General features: G+C 42.7%; 1 protein-coding gene across 2 annotated transcripts; it reads left to right on the forward strand.

Moving 5' to 3' along the window:
• Positions 1-1,807: 1,807 nt before the first annotated feature.
• LOC142904907 (secretory carrier-associated membrane protein 5-like) lies at positions 1,808-8,742 on the forward strand. Of its 2 annotated transcripts, none has more exons than XM_076051309.1 (7): positions 1,808-1,932; positions 2,354-2,410; positions 2,976-3,095; positions 5,114-5,270; positions 6,736-6,837; positions 7,751-7,868; positions 8,205-8,742. In XM_076051309.1, the coding sequence occupies exons 2-7, from the start codon at positions 2,404-2,406 to the stop codon at positions 8,382-8,384; spliced, it is 684 nt and encodes a 227-aa protein (XP_075907424.1). In that variant the 5' UTR covers positions 1,808-1,932; positions 2,354-2,403; the 3' UTR covers positions 8,385-8,742. The 2 variants fall into 2 exon arrangements, with proteins under 2 accessions (XP_075907424.1, XP_075907432.1); XM_076051317.1 differs by having other exon boundaries at positions 7,781-7,868.
• Positions 8,743-16,395: the final 7,653 nt, after the last annotated feature.

The raw sequence follows: 16,395 nt of genomic DNA on the forward strand, positions 1-16,395 counted from the left end.
ACCTCGAAATGCAACCTTCTGCTTCCTTGTCTGCTCTCCGCTTCCTGCAAAGAGGGAGCACAGTGACAGTGGATGAGACTCAAGGTGCATTGGGTCTTGAGCTGGAGTGCTTCACGTACTTGAAATTCCCAGCAGTAGTGAAGCCACTCACTGTGTCCTTGCCTGGTTTATTGCTGAGGTGAGTATCCTGCCCCTCATATCAGGCAGTTAGAAACAACACTCTGTCATGGCGGGATTAGATATGCTCCTTCTGGATCCCCTTGAGCTTGTGTTTTACTCTAAGAGCATTTCAATGTGATTTTTTTTTTGTGTGTGGTCAATATGTCATTTTGGGGATTTATTTATTTTTCTCTCTCCAGAGGTTTAACTCGTGCTGGAACAGCACCCTCTGCTGGCCTACTCCAATAGACATTGTACTGTATATGCATTGCAAGCAAAGCTCAAATCTCTTCCTGCACCCTGTAATAAAGCAATGAAAAATAATGGACCAATCACAGAATCATTTAAAGAGTTAATATCACTTTATTTATTTTGAAGTTACAGTTAAGGTAGAATGCCTATTCTTCATATAAGTACTGAGGTTTATAAAGGTGAAGTTAAAGAGGCGTTGGTCTTATTTTCTTAATTTAAGTGTAACAAATGAAATAATGCTTTATTAATGTGTAATGTCAAAAGAGAGACCGCTACATGACTAAAACAATAATAAAGGTCGTTGTTGCAATACACTATTCTGATGTATTGCTACAGGTACATCATCGGTGATGTTACCTAGAGGTCAAAACTTTTTTGGTCACACTATAAATGGTCTTAGTACCCAAATATCTCTTTAAAGGGGAATTGGAAGACGTGTACACTTGGTTCTCACTTTTCAATTATCATTTCATGTGCATACAAATTACTGCGAAAACCAATCCAAACCCACTGTAGAATTAATGTTGACAAAATGCAATAAACAACCACATACAACACATATTTTTTCCATAAAAAATGTCAACCCTATTAACAATTGATGTAATTCATCAACTTAACCCTCTACTTCTGACCACGGTCAGGACCTCTCATATTTATATTAGGGAAAAAGAGAAAAAAACAATATGTTCATTCATTCATTCATTCATTCATCTTCCACACCCGCTTCTTCCCGAGCTCAGGGTCACGGGGTCTGCTGGAGCCTATCCCCGCTGTCATAGGGCAAAGGCAGGGTGCACCCTGGACAAGTCGCCAGAAAACAATCTGTTGTCCCCCTTTAACATCATCATCATCTGTCCTATATCAGAGGGCCAAACCTCGACAGATCCAAACACTTGCCAAAGTTGCATACGGGGTGTTTTGTGTCTATTAGTTATTATGTTAATATACTAATACCAATCCTAAACGTATTAGTATCTTACGTCATGCTTTAAGTGATGGCAGTGGTTTATATTTAAGTATCCCCACCCCGTACAAATTCTCGTACGAACAGTCGGCAAAACGATTTGATGCTTCGAACTCTGTCAACACCTTGGTGGTCTTAGCGTTGGTTTCACCTCGTCGGCGCCACGCCGTGCCGTGCCGCGCCGCGCCGCCAAGCCGTCGCCGAGCTCCGCGAATCACCTGCGGGACAGATTCAGCACCACGGACAGAGAGCGACGATGTGATTGGCTCATCGCGGCAACGCTCAGGATTAGACCGATCATCCTATTGGTCTGGGTCACGGCGACAGCGGATCAGAGCTCGGCGATTGGCCGAGAATGCGGAGTAGTCCGGATTTAGGGCTTTGCGTTTACTTTGGAGAGGAAAGAATTATACGAGCTCAACCGTTTGTTTTGTTTTCCCCCCCCCCTCACCTCGAGCGGTTTGCGGTGTTAGCGTCCCAAACGCTCATTATTGGAGGCTTTACAAGCAGGCAGTGTGCGCAAAAAAACAGGAGAAGCGGCCGCTCAGTTGGAGGAAGTAAGGAGATTATGTTTCCTGTAGAGTGTAATTCCTGTCTGCTCAGGCAGACGTTCTGTGAGAATATGCACCCGTGTTTCACAGCTCATTGCAGCAAGTAGAGAGGTAGTAGCTCTCTCTGTGTGTGTGTGTGTGTGTGTGTGTGTGTGTGTGTGTGTGTGTGTGTGTGTGTGTGTGTGTGTGTGTGTGTCGCCTAAAGCCTCCGTCGTTTAAATCTGATCATCATCGCCGAACACGGTGTGTGCCGCACTCACACGCCTAATTCCCACCCCCGCATCCCCGGCCCACCACTCGTTTAAAGGCCCTCGTTTGTCTGTGTGCAACAGTCATGATGATATTATCTGCTCCCGTTGTGCCTATGAAGCAAAAATGAATTAACCTCTCCGCAAAGCTTCACATGTATTTTCTTTCCTTTTGAAAGGCCTGACAGACTGAAGACGCAGACCTGAACAGCAGCTCCACTTTGTCCAAATGGCGGGTGAGTGTTAGCAAGTCTCAACATGTGGTTAAGGCCCGGCAATGTTTTAAAAAAAATATATATATTTTAGTCATAGTTTGCTGACACGACTGGTCGGGAATAAGAAAAGTGAGTCCTTAATGTCTCTTGACAGCCCTGCCTTCAGACCACGTGTGCACTAAACTACACAGCAAAAGCCCAAAGTTTGGATTTGTTAGACTTGAGCTCCATCATGTTGGGCTGCTTCACTGCACACATATTTTTTTTCCCCCTGAATGGGTATAATATGGGGCCTCATCCTGTTAACGCCCATTTCTAAACTCACCTTAGTGACAAATGATTCATTATTTGCCATATTCAATAAGAATGCTACACTTTATCTGCTGCTCCAATATTAACCCATATTAAAATAGTTTGCATATGCAGCCATGCAATTTATTTGTTGCGAGTATGCATTGGTTACCATTTTTTTTCAACTTACACAACAAATGCCGAAACTTGATTTCCGTAAAAGAACAACGATATCATCGGCTGAGAAAGAGATGTGGAATCTTTTATTGACTCATTTTTTGTTTTTTGGTCTCAGAACCAAACTTCCCACCGCTGCCAGCCTTCATCCCCATGAAGCCGTGCTTCTACCAGGACTTTGATGAGATCCCAGAGCAGCACCGCAGCATGTGCAAGAAAATGTACCACCTGTGGATATGTGAGTGGACAAAAGTGATGTTTCAACGTACACTGAGCTCTTGCATAATTAAAATCAAGTGTGAATCTTTAAGATTACTTTTTTTTTGCGAGAGCATATGATTATAATATAGGATTTCTTACTTACTAACATATAGAAATTCAACAGTCCAAGTATTACAAATTCTTCTCTCAAAAGAATGACAGCTGTCTCCTCTTGGTTCAAATTGACTTGTTTTCTCTTAATTGGCCCTTGTCCTGACTGGTTTGTTTTATAATGAGTCTTAGCAGTGACCAGATGGCCTCAGTTTGAACAGAGTTGTTAACAATAAAAATATGTGAAACAGTATCTGCCAGAAGCAATTCCGTCAAAGTTAATTACACCATGAACAAGCTGCACAGTGATTTTTTTTTTTTTTTTGGTTATTATCTCAGCCAGAATGCTCCTCGTCTGTCTAAGGCATGCAATATTTACACTGGTGCGGTGACGCGATCCCATAAAAGGATTTGTGAGGGTAAATAAAACGTTTCCAGATATTGACCCTCTGCTGTCCATGTATTCCTTTTTATGGAATTTGTGATGAAAGTATATTGTCCACTGCAATCATTCCCGTGGGTTTGGTAAAGGTAAAACTATAAAGGTATATTTTATTGTGACTGAAAACTTCTCCCTCTGCAGGTGACATTTTCCTACAGTGTAACCGTGAGCAGGTATTTATAGTCTGATGCTCCCCTGGGGTCTTGCTTTCAACTCTCCTGCTTGGTTGAAACTTTGCATTATGAAGCCCTTGTGCCACGTGTGACAATGTATATGCATGTCACAAACGCCATTCATTATACGCCAGTGCAGTTGATTTTTTTTTTTTTTTTTTTACATTTTGTTTGCCGGGATTTTATAATCTTATGTTATGCATGGAGATGATTTAAAGAATACAATTTCATTTTTTCATTTTTGTTTGTTTGTTTGTTTGTTTGTTTGTTTTAACCCAGGAAATGCTTTGGCTCCAGCTGTTCTTACTGTGATAGCGGGTGGCCTCGTAAATTTCTTGCAAAGCACTTCCTGCGTTCTCAGTAGCCCTAAATTTGGGGCCGTTTGACCTTTTCTGCAGGTTTATACGAGAGAGATGGGGCTAAAGCTCACAGCTTTAATCAGAATTTATGGCACCTTAAAGAGCCAATTGTGCTGCTGCCTGAAACCATTACAGAGCAGAACCTAAAAAAAAACGAGCAGCGTAGAAACTCAAGTCGTCATACGCATTTTCACATTTCACATCTTGCTGTTGTGGCCTGCCTTATTTTCACTGCTCAGTCTGTGTTTGCATGTGCATGCAATATCACTGTGTTTGGACTCATCACGTGTTTTAAGCAAGGCAATGTTGGTTTACATCCTTAAAATTAAAGTGTTGAAATATTTTTTACCTTTCATAACTTGTACGAATAATACCCCTGTTGTTAACACAGTGCCCCCTGCTGGTGTGACATAGGACTATACAGCTTTGGTCGTGCCTGCCTGGCACCCTCTGGTCAGAACACACCTGTCCAGTCCTTTGAACGTCTTTATATTCCCTATAGGTTATACGTTATACATGCTTCATAATAATAATAATAATAATAATAATAGCTTGATTTACGGTATATAGCACTTATTAAAAATAAAAAAAATACTGAATCATTTGGAGTCTCTGTACATCGCACTTGCTGATGCCAGAATATAACGAGTTACAATAATCCAGCCTTTTTGGCTTTGTTGTCTTGCTCTCCCCATTCCCTTCAGCAACCTCCAAAATATGGAGACTCGTGAGCTAGTTAACTTCTTAAAGCTAAACGAGGGGTGTTGAGAGTTAGATTCCAATGCGGGGCTGCTGTTCTCCGTGTCTCGAGCCAATGAATCATAAAACTGTTTGGAAACTTTAAGATAAAAAAACAACACAATAAGGTATGATGTTTTTTGGAGAAAGGGTTCAATGTGAAATCCTTCATATCTCTAACTACATCTTGTGTGTGTGTGTGTGTGTGTGTTTTGTTTTTTGTATACCTCAGTGAATAGCGCTACTTTGGCTGTGAATCTCATTGGCTGCTTTGCCTGGATGTTTGGCGGGGGAGGCGTGACCAACTTCGGAATGGCTATCATCTGGCTTCTCATGTTCACTCCGTGCTCCTACGTCTGCTGGTTCAGGCCCCTCTACAAGGCTTTCAAGTGAGTTAAATGTGAGCTGGCAACATCCGGATGAACCTGCGTCACGTCGAAATGGGGTGTTTTGTGCAACTGCGTCTTTGTGATGAAGTAAAATGTCATCGGCACGGCTGACACGCGAGAGTGAAACTGAATCGGCTGTGAAACAGAGTCGTAAAGGTGTGTTTTGCAAAACAATGTTTGCTATGATGTGAATCTATCACTTTACTATCCTGTACCCTGTGGACACAGTGGTGGAACAAGAGCTTCCTCTTCTCAGCAAAGGGCCGCTGCATGCCACAACAACACATAGTCGCACGTCTTTATGATCTTGGCTAATGTAAGATTCCTCCTCAGTCAATTCAAGGCCGACAGACATACTTTCAACACGGTAGACAAAGCACAGTGCGGCACTTGTAAAAGCACGCTGCACCATTCCATAGGGGGAAGGCATTATTCCACCCACAGCCGCAGCAGTCGGCTTCTGTGTGATCTGACCGCAGCGGCAAGCAGGAGAAAGATGCCGCCACGGTGCGTCTTTCCGTCTCGATCGCAGCAATGACCTGCACACTGCAGCGAGGCAGTGACTCTTGTCATATCGCTGTTTCACAGGCATGTTATCAAGTGTTTTCCCAGCAGCCCTCCAGTGCCATGCCAGTGAATAAAATCAAACTAAAGTATGAAAAGCCAGCAGACTTCTTTCAGATTAGAACTACAAGAATGCAAGAGAAGTTGAAAAGGATGAAATTGCGCTATTTGAAAGTTTTGAAAAGAACAGCTGATATCCCGCAACATCCGTTTCAGAAGCTAAACTTTGTAACTTCCGAGTGGCTCTCGACGTCTCGTGTGTCAAACAGTAACAGTTTTGCACGTTTGAATCTTCAATATTTGCTGCTGCACCGTCCGTGTGTTGGCATGCGTGTAAATGTCTGAGCGCGGCCCTGCTAATCTTGAAAGTATTTAATTAATCAAGTAAACATTCATTCATCAAATGTAACACGCGCAAAAAAGTAATCCTGTTAGAGCTCCCGCTGCCCGGCGTTCTAGCCGGGGATCACCGCTGGTTAATTGTAATTCAAAACATGTCAGATGCCGTATCTGATCTGTGGAAGCGCAAACCCCTGAACCTCTGTCTGCCTTTCTGATCAGCAACTATGATCATTTTCTTCCTCCCTCTTTCTTATCTTAGCACGCCGCAGTGCAGAGGCACACAGATTGAAAACTTGTGTACACGGTGTGATGCGAGATCCAGTCGTACTTTCATGTCTGCACTGTCTAGGAAGGAAATGAGTGAACACCTGCTGTTGCGGAGCGCCGTTGTTTGATAAATGAAGGCCGCAGTGAGCGTTTGGAAAAATGAAGTGTTGGAAGGGGAAGAGGAAGAAACCTGCAACCAAAATCTCTGCATCTTCAAAAGTGTTGGAGGAGATTTAGGATGAAGGATTCTTTACACATTTGAAATATTTCTTAATCCTTCTGTTCTTCACAGGAGCGACAGTTCCTTCAACTTCATGGCTTTCTTTTTCGTCTTCATGGCCCAAGTCGGCATCAGCATCATCCAAAGTATCGGCATCCCTGGTTGGGGGGTTTGGTAGGTTTAGAAAACAAAAGCTGCAATCAACATATTTCGTTCATGGTTTTTCTCTGATATGATCAAATTGCTGCCATTATATGAAATTACTCGCTGCACGTCGTAGATAATAGATGTGTAGTAATAATATGTAGGAAGGCAAAGATAAATAATTTATATTTGGCTCTGGGTATTTTGGGTTATGTTTGGTTATGTTTCATTTTAACATCAGTTAAATCAATTATTAATATAAAAAATAACACAATATATTAAGACAACAGACTTCAGTCACTCCTGTTCTAAATTTTCTCCTAACGTTATTCTTTCCTTTTTTGATGTTTTTGCAGTCATGTGCATCAAAGTCACTGCATTATTTCATTTTCATGAGAAAAAACGCTTGTGCTAAATGTGTGTTTTTTTTTTTACAAGCTTGCATTGAAAAATGACAGGATTTTTTTTTTTCATACAATCGCAACACTGACTCCTGCATGAAACATTTAAAGAGATTAGAATTTCGTTTTCTCTCACGGCTTTTATTAATTTGACAGTGATGGAACATCTGAAATTGCCCTCATATAACTTTAATGACGAGCCTGTTATTAGATTTGGAGAGGCTGTAGAGAGCTCCTCAAAATGTCACCTGATGATCAGAGATTAATATTATGGCGGCCTACATAAAGTTTATAAATGTCACCATGAGCTATGGGAAGTCATCATGTATGAGATAATAAGCTTTTAGGATTTATATCTGCTGCACGCAAAGCGCCTGAGAATGACTTGCATATAACATCCAGATGTTAAGCTGCGGTATCAGGAGGAAAAGCACACAATCTAATAAACCAGTCTAATAACGGATAAGTATTATTTGTTTGTGCTTGTGTTAAAAGATTGATCTGTTGCTCTGCATGCTGCTTTTTCTTTTTCTTCCCCCCAGCGGCTGGCTGGCAACCATCTCCTTCTTCAGCTATAACATATTAATAGCTCTGATCATGCTCGTCCCGACCATCATGTTCACAGCCGTGGCCACGCTGTCGTTCATCGCCCTCACCAGGGTAAGTTTCCACTTTTTTATTGCAAATACGGTAACGTTTTTGGACACCGCGTATCGGTGGTTTATTGCAGTGCTGGCAGCAGATATTAACTCGCACGCGCCCTTCTGCACGTGCACTGCTCCATCCAGGGAGCAAGATGATGCCCTTGCCAAGTGCGGGAATAAATGAAATGCAAAAAAAACTTTGCATTTGTTGGTTTTTATTACTCCCTATTATTGTTTCCACGTCATGGTGATATACGAGATGTCCCTGTGTTCCAAAAACATAAAAGACACGCCTCCCTACGCAAAACGCTCGGCTGAACTAGCATGCTCCTTGACTTCTTCTCACTTTCAGATTCATAACTTCTACCGTGGCAGTGGGAACAGCATGTCCAAAGCCCAGGAGGAGTGGGCCACCGGAGCCTGGAAGAACCCTCATGTCCAGGCAGCGGCCCAGCAGGCGGCCATGGGTGCAGCAAGTGGAGCCATGCAGGACCAGTACTCCAGCCCGCAGTACAACGACAACCAGATGTAGCCCCTTCAACATGGGAGCCGTCAGCGTTGTTCATTTTCATTTTTGACCAAGTACCAAATAGCAAAACTTTGATTTTTTTTTTCCTTCTCATTTGGCTCCATCAGTGATAAAAAAATAAAATAAAAATAAAAATAACAGAACTGATTCCACACCAGTGGGAAACTTGTCTTCCACTGTTCTGTTATATAAGGTAAAGCTGAACATTTTTAGCCTTTTATACATTTCCAATGTCTGTTTGCTTTGCGAAGGGAATGTGGTCATTAGTTTAGCGGCTCATTGGGAGCTGTTTTCTCATGTGTCGTTTGTGTTGATGTGTGTTCATAGAGTTGTATTTTAATTTTAAACCAAAGAACAAATCAGATATTTATGTTTTCCCTTTTAATTGTTGGTAAAAGGAAAAACCAGATACAATATTGTGACCTTATTTAAAAACATCCTACTCTACATGACCTCTACAGAATGATGTAACTGTTTTTCTACTACGCAATCAGTGCTTGTACTGTGAAATATTCATAGGAAAAAGTAGTAGTTTTTAAGTTAGCAACAGCCACTTTATTTGATAACCCCAACAAATGCATTTGACGACGACTCCGACGTACCTCCTGAAGAGCGTAACCACGCTCTCAGAATGACAGATTAATCAGTGTTAATGGATCTCTGTACCCTGTGTAGGAGAATAGGGTGACTGTGACAAGTGTCTGTTTAATTAGAAGTGATTGCTTAGGACTGAATGTCAAATCAGCGTGTGTTGTTTTATAAACATATAACAACTGCAGTCCTGAGAAGATAGTTTCGGTCTTGCTGTGTGGCGGTTTGTCCACTGAGAGGTGCTGATGCACCTAATATGGAATAAAAAAGCTCCACCACTTCCAGATTGTGTTCGTTCATCCCTCCCAGCAACTCGCTCCACATTTACGCTTTCACTTTTCCTCCCTTCGCTGGTATTTAGTAAACTGCCTTTATGACCTCCAACAAATAGACCTTCATCAATTTCACTTCTTGTACAATGTCACTTTGGAAACGCTTGTTAAAAAAACAAAAAAATAATGACGAAATGAAGTTTGTATCAGCTCACATTAATGCGTATGAGTCGTTTATAAATGCAACCCATGTTCTGTGAAGACGTTTCCCTCACATTAAGTTTATTTTTTGTTATTTTGTCCTCGACGACCAGATGCTGTTGAATTACAACAGTGCATAGACATTTAATTGACTTGACCATGTCACTGCGTTAAAATACGAAACAGAACGTGTTTGACAATCATTTTCTCTTTTTTTTCTTTTTTTTTTTGTCGCAGCGTATAAATCGTAGTCTTTGTCTGATTAAATATACATATTCTGTTCCGTCACTCAGGTGTAATATCAAATAGTTTCACTTAGATTAAACGTGACAAATTGAACTGCAACAACACATAATTGGTGTTAAAATTAGATGAGATATTAGAAATGAATAACGCGGCCAGAGGAGATTGAGGTACAATCTTTTGAGTTTTTCAGGGGCAACTGCAGGTCCTCTGACTGCCCACTAGGGGCGCACCAGGACTCTTTTTTTAGCTCAGCTGATGCAACGTTGATCTCTGTGTGCTGTAAGTCTGCATTGATACTTTCTAAACCTTAAACAGTTAGCTAGACTAGCATTAGCTGCTAGTCCCAAACTGATGATGTTGCTGTTGTTGTCGTTGTTTGTTTTTGAAAACTAACATGATGCGCACGCATTTCTTGTCCGGACATCTTACCAGTTTGTGACGCATCGTCGGTTTGATTCAAAACACACTGCAAATGGATTTACCAGCGAAGGTCCGCCTCCCTACTGACCACCTCTGCTCGTGTTGTGAAAGTGATAGAATTACTCTACAGAAAAAGGGAGGATTCAATTATGCAGCCGTGCAGATTCCCAGAGGACCCTGGCAGCGAGCCGCCGACCAACGAGAAGATCGCTGCACACGTGGAAATCTTATGCGACAGTAAAGATTTCAGGTAGCCAAACACGCCTTGGCCGGGGGAAAGTCATCTGTGCAGCCCTGATCTCTTGTGGATCAATGAGCGTAAATCCTGCAGTCGAGAAGCACATGTCAAACGTGGATGGAAACACAACTGCTGGTCTTTCGATATTCCAATTGCGCTACAGAACAGAAAGACAGGAACTGTGTTGTGCCCCAGCAGGCAGCTGGACGATGCAGACACGCAGCCAATGGTCCACATTTGGCACATTTTCATTGTTCCCAAAATGACTTTAGGACCTCTTTAAAAATAACAGAAACTGTGATGTGGATAAACAGAGAGGTGGTGCAAAACATCATGTTTCAGTATCCACTGTCATTTTCTTTCTCTCTCTCTCTCTCTCTCCCCCCGTATTGATTCTGGCACGGTTCTCCAGCGTTGTGTTCTGCACCCTCCTTCATCTCAGTTTCAAGCCATGTCTCTGAGGGAAGACGAGGAGACAGGCATGCAAAAATTGTGAAAGAATCGTTTACTTAACTGTACTCTGCACTCTCTGTTCTCACATTTTTAAAAACAATCTGGGTGGGGCGGAACCGATTCTATCACAAGACTGGATGTTTTGTCAGATTGTTACTTAGACTGCATTAAGCTCGGCACTCCCCCACACTGACTTGCAGCAGTTTTCTTTTCTCTGGTCAACACAACGCTTACACAACACGAGCTCAGATTGAACCTGTGAATCTTTTAAACAGGGAAGGAATATTTCAGACTTTTGAACGTAGTTCTGCTGTGCCAGGGTTTCGTTACTGTGCCGAACAGAATTGGATTGTGCTATTGCTGATGAGGTACATCACGGCCTGGTACGTTGCACAGACTGAACGGCCAAAAGTAGCCAAGTGCCATATGAGATGATGATCAAGTGTGCTTCCTCTCAAACTAGTAGATATTGGGCTTTGACACTTTACTGTAACATGTTGCTTGAGTCTGAGTGGGAGGCAAAACTGTTCTTCTGATTTGTACCACTGGTTGAGGTCTGCCTCACATTCATCAGTGCTGAACTGATGTGCAGTGTTAACGATCCGGTTGAGTCAGGATTGGAACGTCACTGCTCGGCACAACGCGCGGCTCCTGCATTTAATGACTAAATTGCAACACTCAGAGCCACGTTTGAACGGTGATTTATTCCAACATGGGAGAACAGAGTGGCTGGAGGAGAAGTCAGGTTGACAAAAAGGACACTATGACCGAAAGGTTGAGGAAAAACAGAGTCTTTTTGTTCTGCCGCTCAGGGCGATAGAGTGGCCTTTCATTCAGCAGGGTACAATCACGCAGTCATGCGCCTACAGACTTGCATTTATGCTCGTGCATCAGGCACACATGGCGCCACACGGTACCCAACATGTCACGCACAAAAGACGTCTCAGAGGTCACAGAAGCACCTTTCCCTAAAACATGAGGACAGGCGTGCGGCTTTAAAATACCGCTGATTCATTCTGCCATTCCCACCGGCGACCTGTTTAGACCGTCATCTTCAGAGGCAGACTAAGTTGACAGAGACTAATAGTGAGCGCACGACATGAATCCAAATGTGATCCAAAGAAAACAACTGTAGCCTAGTCAATGGCTGTGGGTGAGTCATTTACCTCTGCCTCTGAGTGTGTATCTGCAGCCTATAGTGGAGATAACGATTAGACTGGCAAAGGGGATTAATGCTCAAAGGGGGGAATGCCTAATTAAGTATGCTTATACTTGCAAAAAAATATTTTGTGAATTTTGTATTTTTTCTTTTTTTTTCCTTTACTGCTCATTATCGTCTAAGAGTCCTGTGACCTGAAAAAATAAAATCCACCCCAATCAAAAGATTCTTTGACAAGATGATCCAGCGTTTGCGGTGACCTGAAATGATCAAACGCAAATGTGAGCCTCTCATAAAATCGACATTTGGTGGCTCATTTAAAACAGTGGGAAGACCTTTGTTTGCATTGTCCCTTTTCTGGGCGTTCTCTTCATATTTCATGAAAAATGTGGTCATTCAAATCCTTAAATAAATTTGCCTAATAAATTTACCCACGTCTAAAATTCATTTTACCAACACATTTCTCAGCCCTGTCAATGAACTCTCCCGAAAAGTGGACTATTAGTACTGCTACTATTACAGCTTTTCAGAGACTGGCCCTGAAGTATGCAGCTCTTTAAGAAAAAGAGCCCTTGTGCCCTTGATGTCACCAAGGGCACTGATAGCTCTCGCAGGTTTGTGACAACTCAACACAGCGGGCACTATGTGAACACCTTGTTCTCGTCACCTTCCAAATATGTGGAAGGTCTAAAAAGCATCCGTTACTATACTATACTATACTAACTAACTAACAGAACTACACCATTTTTTTTTGCACTTTGCACCGAAGAGTGGGATGAAAAAATAAGTAATGAAAATGATAGCATGTGACTTTCAAAATGCATTTAGAAAGTGTGAACACAAACACTTTATTCTGCAAATGAGTGCGCTGGGCGTTATTGAGATGATCTTTCAGTTTTACCTTCATTTGGACTGTAGTATAAATGTGCCTCAAGTTCCTTTGTAAAATCTCATTAATGTCCAGCATCTTTTGGTGTAAAACTCCAAAAATATAAATTACATTTGGAATAAATTTAGATTTCAGTTATTTGTGTTGTGTTGTGTTGTGTGTGTGTGTCTTTGTATTCACTCGCCGACATTAGCATCGCCTCGTGTGAAGCATTTTGAACCGCCGGGCCGGTTTGTTGAAAATAGCTTTCCTCCGCCAGACAGCAAAGACATGTGTTTTCCCCAAATGTCAAAGCACTTCCTCAGCAGCCAGAGTGACAAATGCTGCTGTCACGTCTCGGAACCGTGAGGTTGCAGTCGCGACAACTCACTTCTTTTTTTATTTTCTCGTCCTCCCATTCCAGAAGGGCACGGCAAAATATTCACGTTGACACGGAAAACAATCAAACGTCTTGACGTCTGTTAACCGTGCGACTGCGGTCGGCCGGCGATCCGACCCTTCATCTTGACGCGTGCACGATAAGAGGAATTAGAGCAGCAGGTGGTGTGTGTGTGTGTGTGTGTGGGGGGGGTCGTGGCGGTCAGCAAACAACAAGGGAGGAGCGCTACCGTCGCCACTAGCCTGTGAAATCATCGATATGATGATGGGAGTCGTCGCCGCTGTGAGCGCAGCAGCCCCGGTGACGGCGGAGAAGGAAAGAGCCGGATGAAATATGGTCTTTGTCAGCGGGGAGAGGGGCTGAGCACAGCAGAGCGGGGCCGCCGCTGACTTCATCACCGACACTCCCCACAGAGCCTGGCGGAGGGGCGGGAGACCTGATTAAGGCTGGAAGCCCATCTTCCCACACAAGATCTCCTCGTTTGTTCCAATTCCTCCGGACTATAAACACGTGTATCCAAACTTCGGCCGCGGCCCTTAAAGGAAGGGAGATCCTTAATGAGAATTTATTGCCCCGTTGCCGTAACCGTATGGGCCGCTCGGCGTGCCAGGAGGGATTGGAAAATTTGCATACTCCTTAAAAACTGATGAGAGGAGGAAAATGAGGAAACATAAGTGAGAGCGCTTGTCTGGTGGCCAGCCCTTAATGCAAGACAGATGTTTCTGAAGGCCCAATGTGTAACACTTGCTGGGATCAGCCGCGATGTCATGGAAGAGGGAGCTGATAGAAGGATGTTTTTAGTTAAGGTCACTGAAGATGAAAAAAAAAAAATGCTGTTTCAATTTGCCAACACTAAGAATTTACATTTAAGATCCATCGAAAGAATAATGGTTTAGTGATTCTACTCGAAGCTAATATAAACCCAGGCCATGGCGAGTATGTGAGATGCACTCAGCAGGGAAGTGCTGCTCAGACAGATTCAGACGAGGAAGTGGAGATAACAAAGTTTTATGTAAGTCATTCAGTGACTTCATTTCCTCAAAGATCTCTCACGTGAACACGAAAGCTTTCCCCACCAGATATGTGTATATGCCTGGATATCAGAATGTCTTCCACCCACTTGGTAAAACCAAAAGGATCCCAGAAGTTGGTCGTCGTTTGCCAAAGCTGATCCATTGAGGTAACATTGGCAAATCCCCTCGCAAGAATCATCGCAGAGTGAGGTTGAAGTCACATGGTTTTAGGTTCAGTTTTGTTTTTTTGTTTTTTTTTATGGACAGCTGAAGTAAAGTAGCCGTGCGTGAGAATAATGGTATTAATTTGTTTGCATAATGCTTCCTTACCACTAGATTGCAGCTAAATCTGACACACTAGGCCTTTAAGGCAGGCGGTACGTAGAGATATTTACGACATGACACTCCCATCATTTTTAAAGAGGAGGATTGATGCCAGCAGTGGAATGTTTGTAAACTCAGACGTATATATGCTCAGCACAGGGACGAGCTATGATCAGGACCAGGGAGCGAGTGCCTGCAGCTGCAAGGAAATCCACCAATCCCCACCTCCTTCTATTCAACTGTCTCACTATCTTGCAGCCAGTGGTTATTCATTTCCCATAACAAAGCCAGCTGAACCTCTTCCGCGTGTTTATCCCTACAGAAATGAAGATTCCTTCACATTTTTATTACTTTAATTGGGTCAAAAAGCAGAGCATGAGCCAGAAGATTAATTACCCACGCCCTTGATTTTGTGCCACTGAATCTCTCTGCAGTAGGCTGTGAAAAAATTAGACCTCAGGACTGGAGGTGGGCTTTTTGGCAATGCTGGCTCTTCATCTAGTCCCTATTCTCTCTTTCCACTAAATTTAATTATCCTCGCATAAACCTGCTAGAGTGAAGAATGAAGGGCTCTCAAGCCATGTCTTTCTGCCCTTTCTCATTCTAAGCGAGGGAGTCAACTTAGAAGAGGATTGTTGAAGCAGTTTGAGCCTTCATATAGATATGTATACTCTATTTTGATTTGGATACATCCTACATTTAGACATATAAGTTGGATATATAGAGTGGTGAAAGAGCACATCAGTTGTAGATTTCTCCATGTAAAAGGAAAAACGCGACAGAAAGTGGTATACATTCAATGAAAGCTTATTTTTCCAAGCGGTGTGCATTAAATTGAGGCGGCAAAGTGCCCAAACAAAAGGAGCCAAACTTAATAACGCTCACAATGTGCGTGTCGACATTCCCTAATGAAGTGACCTCAACTTGAACCACAAAACACGGTGGCTAAAAATGGGTCGGCCGTCGGGCGGGCGGCAGCTAATAAGACAAGATTACCCACGCCGAATGCTGTCACCTTGTCATCAGTGTCGCCAATAAACTTATGATTATGCGCCGCAGGAGTGAAATAAATGTCAGGGCAAATAAAATATATGGCGCACAGTGGACGGGAGGGAAAAAGAAAAAAAAGGGGAAGACACAGAATATTCTTTCCTGGAGTGAACTGATTGTTTGTCTGTGTAATGCGGGTTTTAAGTTAAATAAAGTATGCAAGTGCCATTTTGTAAGTGTTGAAGGTCCTGATGACGTGGTTACACATCTGTCTTTTTGGTACTCAAGAGGAGCAGCCTGTCAACTAATTACAAAAATATTTAGTCCTCCTGCAAAAATGCTCAGTTTCAGCTTCCTGCCAAAAGCGATGCACTGTTGGACCTTCCCCTTGTTTGGAAGGGGATGAAATCAAGGGGGTCATGAGGTGGTCGCGGAAATGGAAACATTGGCAGGGAGTCAGTGAGGGGAAATGTCCTATGTGCATAATTAACAGCACTGAATGTTTTACCATACATTTCCGAAACATTGAGCAATAAAATATGGGCTGCTGTCATTTCACATATCGTTAGAAAACGATAAAACGAATTTGGAATCACACTTAGGTTTTAACAGATTTCCATAAAGTATGCAGACTTGAGATATTGCTTATTGCCGAATCATCATCTCTCATAACCAGACAACTGTGAGGTCAAGGTTTTTATTTTGTCGTTGCCTCGCTCTGCAGCAAGGCCACCGAAAGGTTTAAAGTTCCAAAAAATATAGAGCCGTCCACTCAGCGTGAAGGCCTGAGCTGAAGATGAAGCACGTCATACTGCGCCAGGTAAGAACGTGCAAAGGGG

This window comes from Nelusetta ayraudi, unplaced genomic scaffold (assembly GCF_046127955.1).
Source record: "Nelusetta ayraudi isolate G7.1 ecotype Tasmania unplaced genomic scaffold, CSIRO-AGI_Nayr_v1 ptg000005l, whole genome shotgun sequence".
NCBI classification, from domain to species: domain Eukaryota; kingdom Metazoa; phylum Chordata; class Actinopteri; order Tetraodontiformes; family Monacanthidae; genus Nelusetta; species Nelusetta ayraudi.

Bases quoted from the DNA above. Each gene is read 5' to 3' on its own strand.
- LOC142904907 (XM_076051309.1), top strand. The intron at 3,096-5,113 runs GTGAGTGGACAA...TGTATACCTCAG, and splicing joins AATGTACCACCTGTGGATAT to TGAATAGCGCTACTTTGGCT. The intron at 5,271-6,735 runs GTGAGTTAAATG...TGTTCTTCACAG, and splicing joins CCCCTCTACAAGGCTTTCAA to GAGCGACAGTTCCTTCAACT.